Source organism: Lampris incognitus, chromosome 17 (assembly GCF_029633865.1).
Source record: "Lampris incognitus isolate fLamInc1 chromosome 17, fLamInc1.hap2, whole genome shotgun sequence".
NCBI lineage: Eukaryota > Metazoa > Chordata > Actinopteri > Lampriformes > Lampridae > Lampris > Lampris incognitus.
This window is the reverse complement of record NC_079227.1, coordinates 18,681,582-18,706,851: the sequence shown is the minus strand read 5'-3', so window position 1 is coordinate 18,706,851 and position 25,270 is coordinate 18,681,582. Positions and strand designations below refer to the sequence as shown.

At 41.9% G+C, this 25,270-nt stretch overlaps 2 protein-coding genes across 6 annotated transcripts in view; one reads left to right on the top strand and one right to left on the bottom strand.

Annotated features, from left to right (window-relative positions):
* Positions 1-3,996: 3,996 nt before the first annotated feature.
* zdhhc6 (zinc finger DHHC-type palmitoyltransferase 6) lies at positions 3,997-13,007 on the bottom strand. Of its 4 annotated transcripts, none has more exons than XM_056297365.1 (11): positions 12,983-13,007; positions 11,276-11,811; positions 10,967-11,058; positions 10,601-10,760; positions 7,864-8,022; positions 7,383-7,436; positions 6,609-6,776; positions 6,259-6,300; positions 5,205-5,353; positions 4,917-4,963; positions 3,997-4,758 (listed from the first exon to the last, which is right to left on the bottom strand). In XM_056297365.1, exons 2-11 carry the CDS (start codon positions 11,540-11,542, stop codon positions 4,658-4,660), a joined length of 1,239 nt encoding a protein of 412 aa, XP_056153340.1. In that variant the 5' UTR covers positions 11,543-11,811; positions 12,983-13,007; the 3' UTR covers positions 3,997-4,657. The 4 variants fall into 4 exon arrangements, with proteins under 4 accessions (XP_056153340.1, XP_056153339.1, XP_056153342.1 ...); XM_056297364.1 differs by having other exon boundaries at positions 12,707-13,000; XM_056297367.1 differs by having other exon boundaries at positions 5,205-5,350; positions 12,707-13,000.
* Positions 13,008-13,274: 267 nt separating this feature from the next.
* vti1a (vesicle transport through interaction with t-SNAREs 1A) overlaps positions 13,275-25,270 on the top strand; it is a 192,073-nt gene continuing 180,077 nt past the window's right edge. For both annotated transcript variants that reach the window (XM_056297238.1, XM_056297239.1), the window contains exon 1: positions 13,275-13,435. In XM_056297238.1, the coding sequence (XP_056153213.1) occupies positions 13,342-13,435 (94 nt within the window). In that variant the 5' untranslated portion in view covers positions 13,275-13,341. The remainder of the gene's footprint in view (positions 13,436-25,270) is intronic.

The following is a 25,270-nucleotide window of genomic DNA, read 5'->3' as shown; positions in this document are numbered from 1 at the left end:
TTCAACTAAAGTTTAAAACACAGATAGATGAGACAAAAAAAGAAAAAAGTTCAGCTGTTCCTGAAGGATTTTCCTGACATCTTCTTGGTTTCATCCAACTGCAAAAGCCATGGTCCACAAAGAGCTTAAAAAGTATGAATGGGATCTTGTTGTTGAAAGGTGTCGATCAGGAAAGGAGTACAAAAGAATTTCCAAGTTATTAGATATATCATGGATCTCAATGAAGACAATCATCAACAAGTGGAGAAAACATGGCACAATGGTGACATTACCAAAAACAGGACGTCCCTCCAAAATTGAAGAAAAGACAAGGAGAAAACTGGCCAGGGAGGCTGCCAAGAGGCTTACGGCAACATTAAAGGAGCTGCAGGAATTTCTGCCAAGTACCGGTTGCTCCTTGCATGGAGCAACAATCTCCTGTATTCTCTGGACTGTGGGGTAGGGTGGCAAGTTTGGCATAAAAACAACCAAGCACATCACCAAAACAACACCATACCCACAGTGAAGCATGGTGGTGGCAGCATCAGGCTTTAGGGCTGTTTTTCCTTCAGCTTTAGTCAAGGTGGAGGGAATCATGAATAGCTCCAAATACCAGTCGAATCTGGCAACAACAAAAAAAACCTTCAGGCATCTGCTAGAAAGTTGAAGATGAAGTGGAATTTAACCTTTCAGCAAGCAGGACAATGAGCTAAAGCATGCATCCAAATCAACAAAGGAATGGCTTCACCGAAAGATCGACATTTTGGAAAGGCCCAGACAGAGCCCAGATCTGAATCAAATAGAAAATCTGTGGGGTGACCTGAAAAGGGCTGTGCACAGGAGACGCCCTCGCTATCTGATGGATCTACAACGTTTTTTCAAGGAAGAGTGGAAAAATGTTGCAAGTCAAGATGTGCTAAGCTGATAGACTCTTACCCAAAAAGGCAGGAAAAGAAAAAAACTTACAATAACCTGGTTGCACAAGTGTACACACCCCTAAACTAATAGTTTGTCGCAGCACCTTTTGATTTTATGACAGCACTCATAAAATGTTTGTTTTTCATTTTTAAGAGGTTGCAAGTAAAAAAAAAAGTGGAAAAAGTTCTGACATGATTTTTCTTGATTTCATTTTTTTTAAAACGTGCCATTTTAACAGGGGCGTGTGGACATTTTATATCCACTGTATTACAAATGGTCTGCTTCATCAAATGCTGCATTTAAATCAAGGAGCACTAAAATTAAATGATTCTGCAATATCTGCACTTGTTAGCATGTGATTTGTTTCCTTGAAGAGGACAGTTTCTGTTCTGTGGCGCTGTCTAAATCCAGACCCCCCCCCCCAAAAAAAAATCTTTTCATTTTCAACTACCTCCAGGAATTGCTGGAATACCGCTTTCTTTAAGATTTTAGACATGAAAGAAAGTTTGGCGATATGTCTGAAGTTATACAAGTCAGATGGATCGGAAATGCATTTCTTAAGCAGAGGTTGAATACTTGCTGTCTTAAAAAAACCCACTGAGTGTACCAACAGGATACCTGCAGACAGTTCCGACAGTTGAGACTGAAGACGTCCCTTCCATGAGTGATGAAACGTTTCTCTCTTAATAGACATTGTGTCCAGATGAACTGATTCTACTTTCTGTGATTTTCTTACCTGGATTATTGAGCACGCATAAAGATAGTCTGGTGGATGTGACACCCTGAGTCCTGCTGGAGGCTTTCATTTGAAACACAAGGTCAAAGAGCTCCTGCACTGGGATAGGGACAGGAGTTCAATGTGGGTAAAGTGGACGTTTGTCAGCAGAAGGCTGATGTTTTTGTGGATCACGTCATATGACCTATTATTATGTGTTTGTGGATCACTTCATATGACCTATTATTGACCTTCTCAGTGGAAAAATTAGAAATCTTTCTCAGCAGGGGTTGATGCAGGGAATAAAAACCTGGAATTATGTTATTTAGCAACAATTGGATCAGTATTTGGTTTTTGCATCCTTTAACTGATTTATCAAAGGACACTAATAACACCTTCACGTGTTGAAAATGAAAACCCAGTTTAGCAGCCTTTCACACTCATTCAGTCTTTCTGTGCATCCTCCTTAGGACTCAAATACTCCATTCATATATGTACTGTCTCCTCCTGGATCGCCACCTTGCTGTGGTGGAGAAGCTTGCATGTACCAATGATCCCAAGAGCTGTGCCGCCCGGAGCTTGGCTCCTGGTAGGGTCACCCAAGGCAGATAGGACAAGGGGGAGGTTTCAGACGAAGCATGATCCAACAAAGACCTCAACGGTGGAACTGGTGGAAGATGACTCCAGGTCACAACGACAGTGAAGGCAGATGAAGGCTGCAACAGAGGGTGTTCCCCAATCGTCTTGGTTCTCTATGCCATTGGACTCTGGCCACCCCCTGCCAAGGACCGTATGGTGGCTGGAGGCGCATCAGCCACTCCATGTAAAAAGCGGTCACGCGCAGGTGTCCTCCCATTATGCAGCTCAAGCATTAGCCTCTACACCCACCTGAGGACCCAGAGGGACCCAGAGGGAGGATGGTCATAATCAACCCCGAGTGGCCGCTGATGATGATGATATGTACTGTATGGTGCTTGTGCATGTGACTCACTGTTAATAGTCCAGGATGCGGGCAGCATCATTAACTAAACTAACAGTATGAGGGTTGAGTGTGCTAGCTAATGTCAAGTCACTGGAGTTGGTTGTGCGGACGGGCCAGGATATCAGTGGATGCAGCAAGCTTCCCTCCATCTAGGACATATACAATGGAAGTTATGTCAGCAAAGCCCGTAAAACTATCAAAGACCCCAGCCACCCCTGTGATGGACTGTTCCAGATGCTACCATCAGGCAAGCGGTGCTGCAGCCTCAAAGCCCGGACCAGTAGGCTCCAGAACAGCTTTTTCCACCAAGCAACCAGGCTTTTGAACAGAGAACATTAAAGACACTAAGCCTGGTGCCGGACTGATTGGTACTGACCAATAGTCTTCAGCAGATCATTAGTTTAAACACACACACACACACACACACATACACACACACAGACATAGCTTGGCATACACAAATACACACAAATATGCAAACAACTACATATTACACATGCACATTTATTAAGGCTAGGCCTACACACACACCTTACATACACCGGTCACTATTTATTATTATTACTACCTTTTTTGTTCTGTTTTGTTATTTTATTACTATTGTTACTGCAGTGTCTAGGAGCCGAAGCACAATAATTTTACTCTCTTGTACTTGTATAATGAGACGTAACAAATAAAGAATCTCGAATTTCATGAATCTTGAAGTTATAAAGTGGACATTTAGCTTTACCGTGTTTCATTGGTTTATGCTAACAACACATCAGTTACGCCCAGCAGTGCCATCCAGCACCCTGGAACCACCTCTTTGTAAACCTGACTCCTGTAAAGTAAACCCTGCTGTGCCATTGCCACCCTCTCTGTTGTACACCGACCTCTGTACACACTTGAACGCCTTTTTTGAAATTCATCAGGGAAAACAAAAGATTTTTCTTTTTTTGTATTGGAATTGTTCCTACTCCTCCGGCACGCACAATCAAGTATTTTCCTCTCTCATGCCACTTTCTCAAGCGTCCATAAAACATCTCTTTAACGTTCGGTGCAACGTTTCATCTCTGACAGAGCACGCCGTCGCCAGGCCACGAAGCCGACAGAGCTCCTTTATATTTATGCTCCCCTCCATCTTGTTTTGGTTTAAAAACAAAACTAATCACACGGAGAAAGCTCTAAATCCGCTAATATCTTCGTGCCTGTGCACAAATTCTCGAGATTGACCTGCTTTTGCCTTGTTGCGTTCAGACTACCGAGGGAAAGGGTGATTTCACAAATTTTCAAGAATCTTCTAATCTTATGCATGATGGGAAATGCACTCCGTCTAAAGCACTAAATTGAAAAACAAAGTAAATAAATTGAAACATAAGAATTCATTGCAACTGTAAAGTCTTAACCAAAACACAACTGTCAGAAGTTTTTTTTATTATTATTATCAGATTTTACAGTTTCAGTCCCAACGGTTTGTTTTACAAAAATAATAAAAAGAAATCATGTTTCCGTCCTTGTACTATAGAAACAGTTGCATGATGAAGCCCGGATGTGAGCTGGGCAAGAGGCATTGCATAATTAGCAAAAAGGACATTAACAGAAGTACAAACAACAGATTTAAGTAAAAAGTTATCTAATTACAATGACGTCACATCAAAGCTTTGAAGTGGCTGTTAGAAATTAAGACATGCTGGGTTTCACTTTTGGTCATTGGAGTCAAACTTAAACCCTGGTGCCAGTCCCCATTCAAACACACATCTAGAGAATCGTAGATGTTTGCAAGCTTCACTTCAGCATTTCAAAAATAGGGAAATTATCCAGTTAACAGCATCTTAAATACGCCATCTTAGATGCAGAGAACCCTTCCCAGGCACTCAAAACTATAATCAGTTACATCAACTTTTGAGATCTGAAGTTGGTTTCGATCTGCATAGGCAATCCCGATCAAACGGCCACCTTTTTTAAGTGAGCCTGGACACCAGGGTACATGCACGGCTCATGGAGAGTTGCCTACAGGCTGCCCGATGTGCACATAAGTAGTTCACTTTACGCTCCCTGCTCCATGTAAAGCCTGCTGAAATATATTAATTCATTTTCTTTTCGCTGTTGGTGTCATCCGCAGCTGTGTCGTAATGGCATTTCTCCACACATCGCCTTGGGAACCAACCCCTAATGCGCTCTCCCGCTGATGGTCAAAACAGACGGGACATATTTGCAGCTTAATATAGATTTTCCAATGACAAGTGGGATTAAAAAAATGTCGGGCAATTATACTAGCAAACATCTGTGCAAACCATTATAGGTTTCTGTAAAAATCTAACATTCTGGTCATTCAGTTTGTACCTTTTATTTGCTCCTCACTCAACACTTTGTCTCCATACATCCACCATCTGAAGGGATGAAAAAAAAAGTAATCAATTGGGATAATCCATAAGTGGGTGGCTAACTTTAAGGAAGGAAATGGATTCCAAAGACAGACGAAAAACAACTAATGCTAAATCAACAGAGATATTGTAAGAATATGAGTATTTTAGACCAATCACCACTGATTCACCATGAACCTTCATTTAGGATAAAAAATCCTAATAACAAACCACCAACATAACCACCACCCTGTCCAGAGAAACTCACTTAGTTCCCCGGGTAGCCAGGATGGTGTCCCCCTTGCGGAGGGGGATCCGAGGCTCTTCAGTGCAAGGGGTTCTGAAGAAGGTGTGGAGACCTTTGCTGACAGGGCAGCAGGCTCCACTGTAATCTTCCACTGCCTGGTACTGGACCTGCTGGCCGAGGCGGAAAAACACCTATTTATTCTACTGCACCTGACTACAATCTATATTAAAGACAGGCTATGATATATCACTCATAAAAAAAACCAAAACTCTCTTTCTTGCGCTTTTACTTTAGCACTGGTTTTGCTCTTAGATGCTTGTTTAGATGCACTTATGACCTCTGATGACTAGTAGTTCTCCTGATTTCCTACGTTAAATGCACTTATTGTAAGTCGCTTTGGATGTAATGTAATGATATGCTTATGGTCAAGCCCATTATATTTCAGAGCTATCAATAAATGCATTGCAAGTCTGGAAGATGGATGAGCTGAACTCTGTGTTAGAGCAGACATGGCCACTGCAGACATCCAACCGGGTTAGTCAGATGTATTAGGAAGATCTGTGAGGCTAGCAACAGCAATATTTAAAAATGTATAACGATTGCTATTTAGACTTTTTAAGAAAATTGTTTGTGGTGATTTTCAGTGCATATCGGTGTGTTCTGTGCATATTGGTTTGCTTTCTGTGCATGTGCAATCTATTAAGCACACATACAATGCATATAAAAATGGCTACAAAACAATGGAGAAACAACCAATGCAATGTTTTAATTGCAAATTCTCATATGTTCTAACAATAATTCTAAGAAATGAGAACGTGTTGTTCAAATGAAACAGACTTAAATAAAGGCGAACAAAATGTATATTTCACTTAGAAAAATCTTTACATCGCTCTATCACATCCCAGTAGTGTGACATTATTGTTCTATGGTCAGTGGACTGCCTCATGGCTAGGGGGTACTAAAACTGTTAACTTGTTAAATCAAACAGATCCCACATTGTCCTAGCCAGCCTAGCCTAAAAATTCAAACTGTTGTCCTCTGCTGTCATGTGTTACAATATCTGGCAGGTACTTACACTTCTCACTCGTTTGTCAGCTTTCTGCTTCAGCTGTTCGATCTGTTAATGGAGGGAGAAAAATTACATCAACAAATGGACAATAGCTCAGAAGACATGACAGAGAATACTCTAAGTGGGCGTCCACATGAAATCTACAAAGAAAAAACACTTGCAGACATGAGCTTCCACTCATTTTAGAGCTTACTTTGAGTACAGGATTAATGGGACAGAATGTCATTGAATACATGCTAACATTAAATCTTACACACTGCAATAAATTTAAAAAAAAAAGTTTTTAAGCTATTTTCTTGTCCAAGAACATAATGCAGGCTACATAAGAAAAAGTGAAAAAAAAAAACTTAACCTACAGTTAAGGTGTGCTGGTGACACTCGGGGTGGACTGGCCATTCAATGCCACTACCCTTGGGCGCTCCTGACCACGTAAAGACTTGTTTGAAGTTCCCCCAGCGGCTGCCAAGGTCATAAGGAAAGATGAACTCCTCCCCCGTTTGGTAGTACTGAATTCTGTCTTTGGCCTAGTCAAGGAGAGAGGGGATAGTAGTATAGTATACCATCTATTTATGTTTCTTTGTGAGCATTTACTGAACCGGACACTAAAATTAGTGTTGTATAGGGCTGTGGTGAGCATGGGGTGAGCTCAATGGACCACTCTACTATCCATCCATCCATCCATCCATTATCCAAACCGCTCATCCTACGCAGGTTCACAGGAAGCTGGAGCTTATCCCAGCAGTCATTGGGCGGCAGGCGGGGAGACACCCTGGACAGGCCGCCAGTCCATCATAGGGCCGACACATTCACACCTATGGACAATTTTAGTATGGCCGATTCACCTGACCTACATGTCTCCGGACTGTGTAAGGAAACCGGAGCACCCGAAGGAAACCCATGCAGACACAGGGAGAACATGCAAACTCCACACAGAGGACGACCTGGGATGACCCCTAAGATTGGACTACCCCTGGTCTCGAACCCAGGACCTTCTTGCTGTGAGGCGACCGTGCTAACCAGTGCGCTACCGTGCGCTCCACTCTACTATATGAACCAATATATAATGGATTGAACACAAGAAAATTAACAATTAGAGCTTATTTTGACATACAAAAGATTGACTTCCTGACCTTTTCCTCGATCCAGGCCTCAATTGAGGTCTTGTTTCGAAGGATGACTTTGATCTGGGGAGGGTAGTTTAGAATGTTAAATGATCAAGAGTACTAAAGATGAAACGGATACCTTTCAGCTCAGTTCTTTTTTTTTTCCCCTGTGCCACATGGGAAATTTGATTTGTATCATGACTCAACAAAATCACATTTTAAACAAAGGATGGGATACAAACAAGCAATAAATCAACTGAAAAACAACAGTCAAAATGTCAAACCAATTAAAAAAACATAAAAGCCACAATTAATTAAATGTAGTGAAAGACAATTAAATGCCAAATAAAAGACTTATCACAAATTATTTAAATCAGTGATAATTTTCCAGTGCATACTCTTCAAGGAGGCTAAGCTGGGCGTCACTTGCTCAAGTGCTCATTTTGAACACTAGACTCCACTGCCACTGACCGTGTCTGAATTCTTAACCACAACATTAAGTGTTTACCTGAATGATGAAAAGCATGCCAACAGCAATGGTGGTGCCCAGCGCCAAGCCCAGGGCAAAGAGCGTGGCAGCAAAAGCAGGCATAGTGAAGGGCATGAGTGGTTGAAAATGTCGCACAGCACTCATATCAATCTTCACAGTGCTCCAGCCAAATGAGATCTGAAAGCAGTAAAAGCAGAACAAACAATAAAACAGCAAAACATTTTGAATCATCAGATGGTCAGTCTAAAACAATAGCCTCAGCATTTTTCGGTGAAGCCAATGCTTTCAGCTAGTGAGAACCATTGGTTTAAGGAAAACGCTTGGTACTGCTGCTGAAGCTGTTTCAGTGCAACGTACTAGTAAATGTAAAATAAAATGCTAATGAAAAAAAATTAAGTAGCTAAAATTGTTACATAAATCCCACAAAGTTGAATCAGTTCATCTGGACAAAACATTTATTGGGAGAAACGTTTCATCACTCATCTAAGTGACTTCTTCAGTCTCAACTGACTGCAGGTATCCCCACCTTTATAAACAGCACAGTTGCATAACGACCGAAACCAGTGATTGGTTTCGTATGCGAATTGCCGTGACCATTACCTAGAGTTACAATGGCTTTGTGTACTATTCACAGAGGATTTGGGAATGGTTGCAATCACAGCATTGCAAAATGGCAACAGATGTACTCTTATTCTTCATACATTTTCTTATTCTTCATATTATTCTTCATAAATTTTATAATTCCATTATAATTCTGTTATCCTCTTTCAATGTTGTATTCTGTAAATTGTTTAAACACAACATCCATTGCATGTTGTCCGTCTTGGGAAAGAGATCCCTCTGTTGCACTCCCTGAGGTTTTCTCCCTATTAAAGTTTTTTTGTTTTTTGTTAGGGAGTTGTTCCTTATCCAATGCGAGGGTCTAAGGACAGGATGTTGTGTTGCTGTAAAGTCCCTTGAGCCAAATTTGTAATTTGTGATATTGGGCTATATAAATAAAATTGACTTGACTTGACTCTTAGGCCCCCCCTCGGTTAAGGGATGATCATTCCCTCTTCACACAGATGGCCTCCTTGACTCCCTGTTCAAACCAGCGTTCCTCCCTATCAAAGATGTGCACATCCTCATCCTTGAAAGAGTGGCCACTGGCCTGTAGATGGGTGTAGACTGCGGAGTCCTGGACTGACGCGTTAGCTCTCCTGTGTTGTGCCATCGCCTTGGCCAGTTTGGTTTCCCCAATGGTCACGGCAATCCTCCTGGCACTTAACAGCATTCACTATATTGCTCTGTTTGTGCCGGGGGACCTGATCCTTGGGGTGGACCAATTTCCAGTGCAGTGTGTTTTGGGGTTTGAAAGCAACTGAGATGCAGTGTTTGAAAAATATGTGTCTCAACTGTTCCCGACACTCCCGCCACGTACGGAATCACCAATGGTTTACACTTAGGCAACTGTTGTCCTTCTCCTCTCTTTGATCGGCTGGTGCACTGTTTGGGCGTCTTCCTGGCTTTGACAAATGCCTAGTTAGGACTAACCACACTTAACCAGGGCCTGTTTAATGTGGGATTTCTCCCCTTTCCTGGCTGCTGTGTAGGTGGGGATGTTGTCAGCTCGGTGTTACAGCGTCCTGATGACTCCTAGTTTGTGCTCCAGTGGATGAAGAGAGTCAAACTTCAAGTACTGATCAGTATGTGTTGGTTTATGGTAAACATCAACAAACAAATGTCTCTCATCACTAATTGCAATTACACAGTCTAAGAAGGCTAACCTGTCATTTTTCACATCCTCCCTGGTGAACTTGATGTGGTTGTCCATCGAGTTAATGTGGTTAGTGAAATGTGGTACGTCCTGAGATTTAATTTTAACCCAGGTGTTGTCCACAAATCTGAACAAATGGGAAGGTGGTGTCCCTGGATAGGACAACAGAGCCCTCTTTTCCACTTTGGCCACTATAGGTGAAACTGGGGTACCCGTAGCACACCCATGCTTCTGCCTATAATACTGCCCTCTATATGTGAAGTATGTGGACTGAAGACAGCTTCAGGAGCAGACATACTTGGTCAGTGTTAAGGAGGGGTCTTATTGCTACGGGTGGGGTCGTCCTGTAATTTAATATGGACTACCTCCACTGCTTCATCAACAGGACTGCATGAGAAGAGAGACGCAACATCATAAGAGACCATTGCTTCATCTGCCTCCATAATGATGTCCCTCACCTTAGCCACAAAATCCATAGTGTTCTGAATGTGATGTTCACTCCTGCCTACCAACAGGTTAAGAATAGATGCCAGAAACTTAAGTGTTGCAACTATTCCCCAATCCTCTGTGAATAGTACACATGGCCACTGTAACTCTAGTTAATAATCATGGCAATTTTCATATGAAACTGATTGTTTTTTTGTGGTCTTTATGCAACCGTGCTGTTTATAAGTCAGTCAGTTGAGACTGAAGGAGTCACTTAGATGAGTGATGAAATGTTTCTCCCTATAAATGTTGAGTCGAGATGAACTGATTCAACTTTCTGGGATTTCCTTACCTTGATTATTAGCATGCAGCAAGACACTTTGGTAAATTAGGTAAAATGTAAACAGCAGACATTGATTCCTGTCATTCTGTATGCTTTTCTGCTCTCAAAATATCACTCCTTCTGGAGATACATAATCACTGACTCTTTTGTCAGCAATTAATTCATGTTCATGTATGTTATTAGTAAAAGCCTGTCCCAAAGTTGTACAATGGAGCATTGAGACTACTGACCCTCTCATAGAGCTGAGTGTACATGGTCATAATGAAGATGATAGCGGCATGTGAGCAGCCCAGTGGCGCCAGCAGCAGGAAGCTGGTGAAGTAGGCATGATTCTGGTGACCACAGCAGTTGTTGATCCAGGGGCAGTGGTGGTCCATCTTCATCACACACCTGGGGAACAGTAAATAAAGGAGGAAAGGATCATTGGAGGTGTACCAACAAGCCAATAGCAAAGAGCTTTTCAGTGTCATAAGAATACATTATTTAAGCTTATGCCAAAGCTTATTTTTGCTGCCCCAGTGATATGAGACAAAAATTTCATTTATTTTTGAAAACAAGAGTGCTGAATGTGTCCAAACCTATAAAAATGTGGCTACCTGTTACACTTGCGGCAGTGATGGGATCTGGGGGCCTTATAGCCTTGGCACACTCTGCAGAATTGCAGGAAGTGGGTGTGTTGTTGATTCTCCTGTTTGGGGAAAGACAAATGTGTCAAATGTCTTATATAAGCCCTTTCAATAACAATCCCACAACGGCATACTTCCCCTCTTGATCTATATTACTCTTAAAACCACCTTTCTATTGGGCTTTTGCAGTGCAAAACCCCAAACAAGTTCACCACACTCATTCAGCTAATATCAGTGAATAATGATACACTAAGCTCGTATTTCTACTGAGATCCTTACAGGTTTCCAGCCAAGAGGGATGTACCCGGGTCCAACAAACATGGCGTTGAAGTAGTTATAGAGAATAAGGACGGTCCAGTTGATGAGCATGATGAAATTTATGCTGCCTCCTGTAGTGTCTAATGGCCAGTACCAAATAATGGAGTCCAGAATGGCCATGGTGGAGCACACAGCAATGACAGACAGTGCTATCACTGGACCCCAGTGGCACAACCGTCGTACCTCATGGAGGTTCTCAAATGTCACAAAGGCAGAGAGGAAGTTCATTTTTAAAAGGTTAGAAATGATGTTTGGTTGGTGACTTCCTGAAATGTATTAAAAATTTCCAATGTTTTATTTTTTTCCACTGCTATCTTGTAGAGTCAGTGGTGCTAGCAATGTACATTTTTCTTCTCGTCTCCTGAACACCCAGCAACTGGCTGGGTTGTGAGTCATAGTAGTTTGTATCCCATGGTCTTGAGAACTGGAGCACAGCAACATCCTCTTTTGCTAAAAATGGGAGCACACTATTCTTGTGATGGACCAAAGTTCGCCATCTAAGAGAAAAACAAAAAGAACAGGTCACATCCAGATATAAAACTGTAGTTTAATTGATTAGTGCTATAAGTTTTATTGTGATATACTGACAATGGCAAATTTTTGAGTATTAGCGTTTCCCTTGAATGCACCGTTTACTGAATTGTAAACCAACTGTAAACCCCAAAATTCAGTCTTTATCGCTGAGCTAGGTGAATCTGTTATGCAACTGCCAAGGTTAATCACTGGTTACTGCTAACTAGTAAAATTGACAGTTCTGTGAGTTCTGCTTTGATCGAAATAAAAAAAATGGAGGTTTTAAAGGGACACCATGGCAAACTACAGGCCTATCTGAGTAGTAATTGCGAAAACTGGTTTTAGCCTAACTCTTCTACAGTCTTATTTTTAGCCTAACTCTTGTACAGTTACTAATCTCTAGCTCTGCTACAGTCACCTTTCTCAAAAACAGCTTGGATCTAAACTTGTCTCATCCCTTCGCTGAGTTATACGCGAAACCCAACAGGTCGTATACATATAAAGCAAAGTGTAAATAACCCGCTTTGCACATCGTGCATCACATAGATCGGCAAATCTGTGTCCATTAGCAAATTGGTATAATCGGGTGTTTTTCAATTAAGATACCAGCACAAACAGCAGGTATCTATAAACGGTAAGCGGCTATCAGTAGATGGTAACTCAACAATATAGATTCTTTAGGTAACATTTAGCAACAAAAAAGGTAGTTCACGGATGCAAAGCCAGATGTTGAGCTCGCCAACTGCAGCACAAATTAGCTTAACTAGCTAGTGTTATCGAGCCCGCTTATTCCAGATGTGGAAAGAGGAAGGGCGAGGTTAGATCAGGCGAACAGGACACACTGTTGTCTGTCAGTGGGCGCCCAAAATGTAAAATCACCTCTTTTAACTTTATGTCCCGAATCAACTGGTATACCTTTCGCCTCTCATGTTCTCCGCCCGGCATCATCAGGTCTACGGCAGCTAGTGTTAGCTTTAGCTAATTAGTTAGCTGTCAAGGCTGCCCTACTTGGTTATTTCCAGAATACACAAGATGAAAGAAAGGGGAAAAAAACCTTTAACTATACACCTTGAAGATAAAGCGATCGCTAACTAAATCAAGCACATGCATAGATTTTGCGAATGAAGTAAAAAGCTGTCACTTTAAATAACCAACCTGGCTACCTCCTTGACTTTTTTCCCTCACACCCCTTTAGCGGAGCGCAGGAACCTTATTGCTTATTCAAGCTCATTGCTCCTCTAAATAACCGCACAACCATATACATGATGAAATATATTGTAAAAATAAACAAATATTCAACAAAAATATGTTTTGTTCGTATAGTGGTCAAGTAACCACATTTAATTTTATTTCCCATTTCTTATTTGAACGAGTGTCACTCGGAAAAAACATCAAGTTTCCCATCGGGCAATATTCGTTGTAACTCAAGGAAGAGACTCCGTTTGAGACTTGTTTTCATTATTCTGAGCTAACTGTCAGCCAGAAATCAACTTGTTGTAGAATTATACTTCAAAATGTCTTCAGACTTTGAAACATATGAACAGGACTTTGGGACCATCACTGCAGACATAACCAACAAAATTGGGGGAATTCCCAAACTAGGTGGAGGTAAGCCAGCTTTATTAGCTGTGGAGCGGTCAAGCCTGTCAGCTGAGCAGGCTAACCAACGCTAGAGGCTAAAGCCTGCTTCTTAGCTGTGTCTCCTAATGAGCTCCGTGTATTTTCGTTAATGTTATCTTCAGGTATTAATTGTTAAAACAAATTGGTTGATTTGCAAATTGATTGGTAATGCCTGATTTGCTAAATGTGATGTTTAATCCGAGTAGGTGTGCTGTTAGTGCTACAATTATGCAAACTGCCTAACAACATCCTGTTGACTCCATTCGTTAAGATAGATGCTCTCTGCAGCTGCTACTTCTTCCAGTGATGTATTAAAACAGGTAGTCAGAGATTTCTTCTCACTCTTAGCCATGTGCTTAGTGAAGCTAACACAAAACATTTGCCTTGCCACTCCAATACATCAGTTTGTACAGGGTAAGTGCTATGCCACTAGTCTTGACACTTAAGTCAGGGGCGGTAGTAGCAGGTATCACCAACTTTAACTAAACTATTTAACGCCTGTTTGCTGTGCCATTGTAGTATAGATGACACTGTATTGCCCACACTTGTGAGGTATTTCATATTCGTTGTCACTGTTCAGTATGTTCACTTTGCCAATATTTAATGATGCCGGTTAAAGACGTGTCACTGAAAATTATGCATATTATATAAATGCTGCCTGATGTGTTGTTTGTATATTTAAGTTCTGGTTAATTAAATAGATTGTGTTTTTGATTAGAGTGTTTAACACAATCTTGGAAAGTGAGAGGATGCCCGAGGAGTAGAGAAGAAGTATACTGGTACTGATTTTCAACAATAAGGGTGATGTGTAGAGCTGTAGTAACTAGAGTTGATCAGCCACAGCATAAATATATGGGAAGGAGTAGTGGAAGTGGAAGCTAGGTCAAGAGAAGAGGTGATGATTAGCGAGCAGCAGTATGGTGTCATACCACAAAAGAGCACTACAGATGTGATGTTTGCTTTAGGACTGTTGATGGAGAAGTACAGAGAGGGTCCAAAGGAGTGCTCTCAGGGTCCTGAGAGAGGAGGTGTGGTATTTTATGAGGAAGTCGTGAGCGGCAGAGAAGTATGTAAGAGTGGTGCAGGATATGTATGAGGACAGTGAGACAGTGGTGAGGTGTGTGGTAGGAATGACAGATGAGTTCAAGGTGGAGGTGGATTACATCAAGGATCGTCTCTGAGCCCTTTCTTGTTTGCAGTGGTGTTAGACAGATTTACAGACGAGATCAAGCAGGAGTCCCCATGGACTATGATGTTTGCGGATGACATTGTGATCTGTAGTGAGACTAGGGAGCAGGTGGAAGAGAGCCTGGAGAGGTGGAGGTATGTACTGGAGAGAAGAGAAATGGAAGTCAGTAGGAGCAAGACAGAATACATAATGTGTTAATGAGAGGGAGGACAGTGGAATGGTGAGGATGCAAGGAGTAGAGGTGGTGAAGGTGGATGAGTGTAAATACTAGATCAACTGTTCAAAGTAATGGGGAGTACAGAAGAGGGGAAGAAGAGAGTGCAGGCAAGATGGAGTGGGTGGAGAAGAGTGTCAGGAGTGATTTGCAACAGAAGAGTACCAGCAAGAGTGAAATGGAAGGTTTACAAGATGGTAGTGAGACCAGTTGTGTTGTATGGTTTGGAGATGGTGGCACTGACGAAAAGACATGAGGCAGGGCTGGAGGTGGCGGAGTTGAAGATGTTAAGATTTTCGTTGGGAGTGATGAAGAAGGACAGGATTAGGAATGAGTATGTTAGAGGGACAGTCCAGGTTGGACAGTTTGGAGACAAAGTGAGAGAGGCAAGATTGAGATGGTTTGGATATGTGCGGAGGAGAGATGCTGGGTATATTGGGAGAAGAATGCTGAAGATGGAGGTGCCAGGCAAGAGGAAAAGAGGAAGGTCAAAGAGGAGGTTTGTGTATGTGGTGAGGGATGACATGCAGGTGGTTGGCAGGACAGAGGAAGATGCAGGGGGCAGGAAGAGATGGAAACGGATGATCTGCTTTGGCAACCCCTAACAGGAGCAGCCAAAAGTAGTAGTAGTAGTAGTAGTAGTAGTAGTAGCATGAATTAGATTGTGCTCTGCTGAACTGAAAAAACATACCATGTCCCTTGTTGTTGCATGGATGAAAATGACATGTTCTTTTTATCCTGCTAAAGATTGCACCAGTGGTTCTTAAAACACATAACTTACCAGATACATTGTGTGTATCTGAGCACAGCTGTGTGGTCAGCTGTGTGGTCATAGCTGTGTGGTCAGATACATTGCATAGCCTTGAAAACTGATGATGGTTTTCATTTAAAAACAAAAACACTACCCAGGTTTATTTTCACTAACAATTTTCTGTGGCATAGAAAGCATAATAATGTAATTGTAATCTCTTCCCTCTTTTAATCAGAGATTTATAATCAAAAGCATCTTCAACTCCATGCTTACCCTTTTTTATGACTCTCTCTTTTCTCTATGTCATCTTCAACAAGTTCCTCTGTGGCTGCCTACACTACAGCTCTTCCTGAACAATAGAACTGTAGGATTTTTAGTATATTGTCACATATAATAGCTGTAACCACTTGGCTCGGATATGACTCATTTCATATTTTTCAGAGATATCCCATCCTAAAATTTCTCTCAATTTTCTCACTCAAAGTTGATCAACTCTAGTTATTTTGCTGAAGGATGCTGTGATCTTCATGTCCGCACCTGAAAATGAGAACATAACAAGGCATATTATTGCAAATGTGTACCATTCAGAGCTACTCTCCTTCATGCCTCACTGTTGTCTCCAGTCTACTGTATATTAGTCACGGCTGCCAAATCCCATTTACATATCCTTGTTATCAGGGAGTAGAGCTATTGCTTGCAAACATGAGCTGGTGTTATGACATTAGTAGCCTAACAATACAATAAAGAAGATCAACATTACTTTTTAATGATACTCGATTTGTATGTTTGGAAGTTTTAGGATCAACTGGTCCTTTGGTGGCCTGCCTAAGTAAGGGGGTAGGGGAAACCCTGGTGTACTGTTGGTTTGAAATGAAAACCTTTATTCAAGTTTAGTGAGTACCAAGTACATTTACATATCCTAGGATTTTGTCTTGGTTGGATGCAGAACAGAAAGACTCAAGACATGAGCAAGGTGTTTTTTAAAGTACCAAGACAAAAATTAAAGTAGACTGGTTCCATACACTCGAATAATATTCTAAAACTGGACCCAAATACCCGAGTATTCAGATATTCGTTTGTTGGGTAGGTATTCTATTTCGGGATCTGGATATTAGGTTTTTTTTTTTTAATGTTGGCTATCAATAAAGGTAAACTGCAAAATAACATTTGTCAGCCCATTCTTGTACTATATTTATACTTTTTAATTACACTGTTAAAATGTGGGAATTTATACTGTCTCAGTTGTGGCACCTGACATCCCTCTCACTCACAGCAGTGATGTCATGCTTCAGTTCAACTTGGCCATTAAAGGGGAAACAAAATGCCGAAGACCTCAGCTGTGTGGCGACACTTTAAATTGAGCGATGAAGCAGTGTACCAAATATACAGTTTGAAACTGGCCTACCATGGTGACACAACAAGCATAATAAATCGTCTGAATGCTGTAAGTAGTAGGCTATTCTTATCTACTACTATGGTGTAAAAAAAACTGAGACTATACTATACTAGCTAGCAAACTTAGCTTAGCTCATGTCTGTTTTCCAGTCGCCATCATCAAGCTGCTTTCATCCGCTGAGTATTCGCTGTTGATTACTACCGAAGCTCCAGAGCCCAAAAAATGGTATTCGAGACCGCCCCATAATATTCGCTATTTTCTTGAGGTGGCAAAGACAAAGAAAAAGGTGTATGGTGAGTTGTATGACAGGTTAGACACTAAGGAAGGAGAAAAGGACTTGTACCAATTGGCTAGATAGAGGGACCGAGCTGCGAAGGATGTGCAGCAAGTTAGGGCGATCAAGGATAGAGATGGAAATGTGCTGACAAGTGAGGAGAGAGTGCTGAGAAGGTGGAAGGAGTACTTTCAGGGGCTGATGAAGGAAGAAAAGGAGAGTGAGAGAAGGTTGGATGATGGGGGATAGTGACTCAGGAAGTGCAGTGGATTAGCAAGGAGGAAGTGAGGGCAGCTATGAAGAGGATGAAGAGTGAAAAGGCAGTTGGTCCTGATGACATACCTGTGGAGGCATGGAGATGTTTAGGAGAGATGGCAGTGGGGTTTTCAACTAGATTGTTTAACACAGTCTTGGAAAGTGAGAGGATGCTTGAGGAGTGGAGAAGAAGCATACTGGTACCGATTTTCATGAACAAGGGCGATGTGCAGAACTGTAGCAACTACAGAGGTATAAAGTTGATCAGCCACAGCATAAAGATATGGGAAAGTGTAATAGAAGCTAGGTTAAGAGGACAGGTGATGATTAGCGTGCAGCAGTATGGTTTCATGCCACGAAAGAGCACCACAGATGCGATATTTGCTTTGAGAATGTTGATTGAGAAGTATAGAGAAGGCCAGAAGGAGTTACATTGTGTCTTTGTAGGTTTAGAGAAAGCATACGACGGGGTGCCGAGAGAGGAGGTGTGGTATTGTATGAGGAAGTCGGGAGTGGCAGAGAAGTATGCAGGAATGGTGCAGGATATGTATGAGGGAAGTATGACGGTGGTGAGGTGTGTGGTTGGAATGACAGATGGGTTCAAGGTGGAGGTGGGTCTACATCAAGGATCGGCTCTGAGCTCTTTCTTTTTTGCAATGGTGATAGACAGGTTGACGGACGAGATCAAGCAGGAGTCTCTGTGGACAATGATGTTCGCGGATGACATTGTGATCTGTAGCGAGAGTAGGGTGCAGGTTGAGGAGAGCCTGGAGAGGTGGAGGTATGCACTGGAGAGAAGAGGAATGAAAGTCAGTAGGAACAAGACAGAATACCTATGTGTGAATAAGAGGGAGGACAGTGGAATGGTGAGGATGCGAGGAGTAGAGGTGACGAAGACATAAGATTTTAAATACTTGGGGTCAACTGTCCAAAGTAACAGGGAGTGCAGGAGAGAGGTGAAAAAGAGAGTACAGGCAGGGTGGAATGGGTGGAGAAGAGTGTCAGGAGTGATTTGCGAAAGAAGGGTACCAGCAAGAGTTAAAGGGAAGGTTTACGAGATGGTTGTGAAACCACCTATGTTATATGGTTTGGAGACAGAGGCACTGACAAAAAGACAGGAGGTGGAGCTGGAGGTGGCAGAGTTGAAGATGCTAAGATTTTCACTGGGAGTGACGAAGAAGGACCGGATTAGGAACGATTATATTAGAGGGACCGTTCAAGTTGGATGGTTTGGAGACAAAGCAAGAGAGGCAAAATTGAGATGGCTTGGACATGTGTGGAGGAGAGATGCTGGGTATATTAGGATTCAAGATTCAAGATTCAATAAAGGACTGGTTGTTAAAATCCCTAGTATTTGCACTGCAACAGTTTCGGTGGGAAATAAACTGGAGATGGCTGCCAGGGTGACATTGCCACCACCAGGACACATCGTCAGTTGTGTACCTCAGCATCACAGGGTGTTTCGGCCTTTTATCACAAGACACCCTCCGCTGAGGCAGGCCCACCACAGGTTGAACAGTCCTGGGTACGTGTCCTGTGGTTACCTGTTCACCCTGGTGGCCCAGACAGTGTCTCTCCTTTTGATCCAGATCCAGTGGCTAGTCCTCTCAGCAGTGTCAGCTAGCTCTTTGATCGCTCTCCTGTGGGCCTGCCCCCTGACTCCTAGTTCCCTCAGGAGTTTTGCTGTGGAGCTGGCAACAAAGCCCCTACAACTCACCTCCACAGGGCGCACCTTCACCTTCCAGCCTCTGTCCTGTGCTTCGGCTGCTAGGTTGGCGTACCGCAGCTTCTTACACTTGTACGCATCCTCCCAGGGGACTGTCAGCTCGATGATGTAAGCGAGCTAGCAAGAATTGGATAAGAGGACGATGTCTGGTCGCAAGGTGGTTGTTATGATCTCTGTCGGGAAGATGAGCTTCTGGCCTAAGTCCACCCGCATTTCCCAATCCCTGGCTGAGTTTAGTGAGCCTAAGTCGGGAGATGAAGGGTTGGCCTTCGGTTTGTCCCCCACCCGAACGAAAGCTGGAAAACGCCGGGGCCCTTCCTGGTTGTTGAAGGGTTGGGCATTGATGAAGGATGTGGAATATGGAGCTGCCAGGGAAGACGAAAAGAGGAAGGCCAAAGAGGAGGTTTATGGATGTGGTGAGAGAAGACATGCAGGTGGCTTGTGTGACAGAGGAAGATGCAGAGGGTAGGAAGAAATGGAAACGGAGCAGCCGAAAGTAGTAGTAAGATTTTCACTCGTTGAGCAATTCAGAGGACTGGCTGTCATCAATTCCTTGTTCCACGTTGGAGAAACAACTGAGTCAATCTGTGTCTTTGTGGGCGGGACTTACATTGTAGCGTTATAGCAGTCTCTCATTCCCTTTTCTGTGCTTGTACATCTTGTGTGGTTCCCTTCCTCGTTTACACTTTGGTCTTTTTTTTATTCCTAGTCCATTTGCCATGTCTTCGATTTGTTAATGATGGCTGCGCGAATTCACGTTTACAGCGGCTTCACCCAGTACCGGTGTGGAAAGATAGCGGCATCCATCCATCCATCCATTCATTCATTGTCTTAACCACTTAATCCTGCTCTCAGGGTCACGGGGATGCTGGAGCCTATTCCAACAGTGATTGGACAGCAGGCGGTGAGATACCCTGGACAGGCCTCACTTTCACTATGCAATTCTGTTTGCAAGTGGGTATGGTCTCGTAAGAAAATGAAGGCTTAATATACGGCACTAAGGAAGTGGATCAACCACTGTGCACCCAAAATAGGAAGAGGATAGCATTTTTTTAAGCTATCCCTGTAGCGGAAATGGCAGAAGGTGGAAAAACCAAAGTGAGCATGGAAACTACCCAGCAAGAGAAAAAGAAACCAGTTGATGGATGAGGCAAAGAAGGTGAAGAGGGAGAGTGATAGAAACAGAAGTAAAATGAAAGTGAACCTTGGACAGGTATTCACTTGATGGAAAGAGCTCCGGTGTTGTATCGAACTCTGTTTCCCCATCGAGATCTGTTCCCCCATAGCCAGACGAAAGCGTTCACATGGAAATAGGTTAGCTATCAGTTATGATTAGGTTAAGGTAAGCGTTAGTTCAAGCTCAGGGTTAGGTTATGGTTAATCAAGCGTCCCAGTGTTGTATCAAACTCTGACTAGGGGGAAAGAGATCTCGACGGGGAAACAGTTCGACACAACACCCGGGACTTGAGAGGGTTCCAAACCGACATTCAGTTGGCACTCTGTCTACTGGATCAGTAAGTAACACAACCTGCCTATTTATTAATACTACTGGATGTTTTATTTTGCCTTTATCATAGCACTGAGATCAGGGTTTCTAGTTCAAATTGGGATTGATACAGTTATTTCTTGCTTTGGACAATAGCCAGGCTACTAGTAAACTGAAAGTGATCCGGTTATCTTTGTGACAGCGGCACAAACAATAATACCACTTGGAAATACTAGGGGTTGAAATTGAAAAGTTGTCTACTGCTGCTTTAAACCCTGACAAATCTTCAGTAACATTTGGCTCAAATCCTTCTGAGATAGATGCCTGGTTCATTTGGGAGAATTACTCCGATATCTTGGATTCGTTGGTGCAGCCCTTTTATTGTGGCATTTTGGCTGAATTTGTGATTACACCCTTAATTTAACCAGCAAATTGTCTTGGCATAAACATGTCTTATCAGCATCAACTGACATTCTTGGTGAACTTGCTCAATGCTTAAAGGGAAAATACACAGATTTTCAGCCTTATCTCTGTCTGTCTGTGACAGGGATGGCACATGAAAAATACCCTTAGTTGTTCCCGGTTGTTTCTGCATCTCTGGAGCAGCAGTGCCACCATCTGACGTGTTGTGATGTCAGTTGGCAGCCAGAAAAACGAAATACAGCCTAACAGGGTTTCTAAATAACAGTGAGGACTTTATTGCTTCTGTTACTACATTACTCATCAGTATTGATTGCATATACACAAAACTATCAGGGAAATTTCCCTTTAAGCTAACAGTTTATGCCAACTGAAAATGTTGTCAGAGCAGCCAGATGTGTCAGTCTAGTGATCTGGTTAGAGAAAGTCAACCGACAGCCCAAGCCTGACAGCAGGATTAACTAGGCAAGACGGCATGAGAAATGACTGAGGGGGCAAAACTATTTTTTGCTTGCTGATAACACAGGAGGGATAATAATCTATAGTACAATTACACACAATGTATTTGCAGCCATGTACAGCTGATGGCTGTCTTGCCGCAAGAATACAGGCTACTGCAATCAGACTTGTTGGACTTGTAGTTCACAACCGGCTCCAAATCGGTAGAAGGCAGCTTGGACACAGCTACCTAGCTGTCTTGCCACAATAGTGCCGTAATATGCTGCATATGACAATGACAGATATTGGTAAAGGTCTGCCCACCCTCATCGATGTAATGCAAAGCACATATTCTACCTTTTTTAATTTTTTTTATAAAACAACATAAACATCGCATCCCCTTCTTGGCAGCAATGCCAGTGATGAAATAATGATTACGCTTATTACTGACACTTCCTATGCTTTTCCAAAAAGCTACAAAATAATACAAGCCCAACTCGGCGGCCTCTCCTTCCCCTGATTCAAAGAGTTACAGCCGCCTTGATGCTGTGATGAGCCTCCTCAGCAATCTCTCGTTCCACTCCTCACGGAATTTACTTGTAAGGTCCCTCTCAAATGCTAGTTGAATCAGCTGTACTTTCTGTCTGTACTCACTCAATACATATTTCAGTGTTGAAAAAGAGTTCGCGCAAGTTGCAGTGGATGCTCCAAATGTTAATCCCAGCTTCAATACCATCATCACAGTAGGCATTGCCGTTAGAGGCCCGGAGTATTTATCCAAAATGTTCTGTGTAGTCCATTTTCTTCTCTAGATTGGGCGATTTCAGTCCAGTAAGTTAACAAGCTACATATCGCGATGGCAATGTTACTATTTAGCAAGCAAGCTAACTTGTGTGTTAACAAGGTGTTAAATTTTTTTTTTATCACATTGCCGTGTACAGCATGCTGTGAAGTTCAAATCTAATAGTCTCGTGACAACGCACAACAAACAGCGTTGTCCATGGTTCTGAAACACAGTGCTGTTATTTCAGAGACGGGTTAGACACTTGTATCTCGGCCAATATTTTTGTTGTTTTTGCTATTTTTCTATAGGGTACATAAAACTTAAATGACGGGGGCAGAAAATACAACTAAGCCCCCCCCCCCATAGTGCCGGGCCTCCACCAAAAAAACAAAAACAAACTTGTAGATAGAAAGCAAGCAAGCTAGCTAGCAAGAAGGCAATTATCAGACTGAATAATGGTGTGGTGATGAAATGGCAAATTAGTCTTAGTATCAGACAAGAAACTAAGAAGTTCTGACTGTAAACATAAAGGGTATAGATATATCTAAATATCCTATTTTAAATCTAAGTAAAATATAATGGGGTGGTAGATAACTTTCTATACATACTGCACAATACACAAGGAAGAGGTAATGGTATCCAATCTATCTTATCGATTCAATCATGTGTCAGTATTATTAGTCAGCTTGTGAACACAGCTTGTGACCGTCTTATAAGACACACTGCTATCTCTTAGGTTATTCTCCCATTTAATCATATCACCATTAAGTCCTGTTGGATCTGTTGAGCTGTCTGTACGAGGCAGACATCATTACTGGTTTATCGGTGTGCAGATCATAGCTAGTCGATGATGCATTCTGGCTTTCCTTTTTGCTGCCAAGACCTGGCCTCGTTTACAAGATTCATTTGAAACCCATGGTTTCAATGGATATGCTGTGTCATATATTTCTCCATAATATATACTGCTAAATGCTATTAGGGGCAGTGCCCTCTATTTCTAGAATCATACCTATTCTTATTTTTGTGAAGGACATGTCTTCCCTCAACGTTTTATTCTGAATGAGGAGTTTTGATTTGGAATTGGTGTCTTTGCAGAAACATGGCAGGTCTTTCCACTGAGCCAATTTACTCCGCCTCCACCAACCATCTGTGGGCTGTCAGTGAAAGCACATATGAATATGTACAAAGCCAGGAAACCATCATAACCATAAGTAGTTGTTTAGTGTCCTCTGCTACTGCTAGAAGAGTTTGCACTTTAATTTCAATTCTCTTCCAACTCATTAAGACATTTTTCTCCTTTCCAGTCTTTTGTCACTTCTTCTTTTCTTTCTGAAGTGTCTGAGTTTTACCCATGGTTCGACAGCCCTCCATTTAATACACTGATAATAGCCTGGACAAAGAGCTTTTGTCATTGTTGTTGTTGCATCTCCCCATGTCACATGTGCATGATTGCTGATAATGGCCAGGGCATGTGAAAAATTGTCCTTGACAGTCATCATTCATACAAGAATCAAATGAATTTGGTATTTATATATTTATTTATTAGCTTTGTCCCTGCACTCCTCCTCCGTCCAAGATTCACGTCTGTGGATGATTTGAATTAGAATACAATGTCATGCTGGGCCTTGTTCCATTAAATATGAATGCCATTTTTTTCCTCTTGTACGCATTTATTGAAAGAGAAGGCCTGTCGGTCATTGCATGCTGTAATATTGAACATTGATAAAATAAAATTCTTCACTTGGAGTTGAATTTGTTTTGGGTTTTTTTTGTTTTTTTTTTTGTTTGTTTTTTTTTTTGCCTTCCTTTGGCCTGTTAACAAAACTCCTGGTCTGTCCATCAGCAGGCTGTAGTCTTGGTAAATATCAATGCATATTTCACAGCTCTTCAGCTCAGCCCAGCATAGGCAAGCAAGCACCATCTCAGCTTCCAGGGAATTGCCTCTGGCTGTTTACTGTGTGAGGTGTGAGGTTTAACACAGGTTTGAAAATGAGTTTGAGGACTGGCAAAAGGCACTGTAAGACCCAAGAAATGAAGATCTTGGCTCAGTTTTTTCTCACCTTTGCCATCCCACCACTGATAGCCTTATGATTGCCTTTTGAGGTTGAAGTGTTGTCAAGTCTGCATTTCAGTTATTGAAAATGCAATTAATTATTTATGAAACTGGCGAACTGAAATGTTATGTTCATGATCCTTGACCAATTCGATTTTGCTCTTGGAATTCTTATGAGTTAAATGATCACTTGTAAGAGTTAAAGCTAAAACAGAATAGAAGAGTAATTATAGTTTTTTGACTTTAAAACAGCTGACATATTGTTAAGATCCTGTTCTTTGGAGGAAGAAAATTGAGATTGACCGTAGTTGAGGTTTATTAAACTTTTCTTTTCTTAAACTTCTTTTTTCTTTTCAGAATCTCCTTAAGGGGAGAAAAACAGATAGCACATTGATTTTTAGATGGTATCTCTTGGTAGAAGATACCAGAGCTGATTTTGACTCGGTTGGCTAACTTTTCCAAGGCTTAAGCTTTTTGTTAATTTTCATTTTTCCACTCATCACTGTAATCCACAGATATTTTGTTTTTAGGTTCGGGACTGTTTTCTGAAATTTTCCTGGATGTCAACACCGAATAGACTTGGGATTGTACCACTGTACATTTTGGCAGTCTCTTGTTTTATGTCATTTTTGTTTCTAGCTGTCCTGTCATAATCTGCACTGCTCTATTAGCTATGTAAACTTCATACATAATGTACCATACAATAATGCCTTGGTTATTCAGGCTTGTCGCACACACACACTCACAAAGAAGATTGAGCGATAAAGGTGCCTTCTTACTTTCAGAAGCAGAATTCCAGATAGTTTCCTTGCTCTTTGGTAAATTAGTTTTAGATTA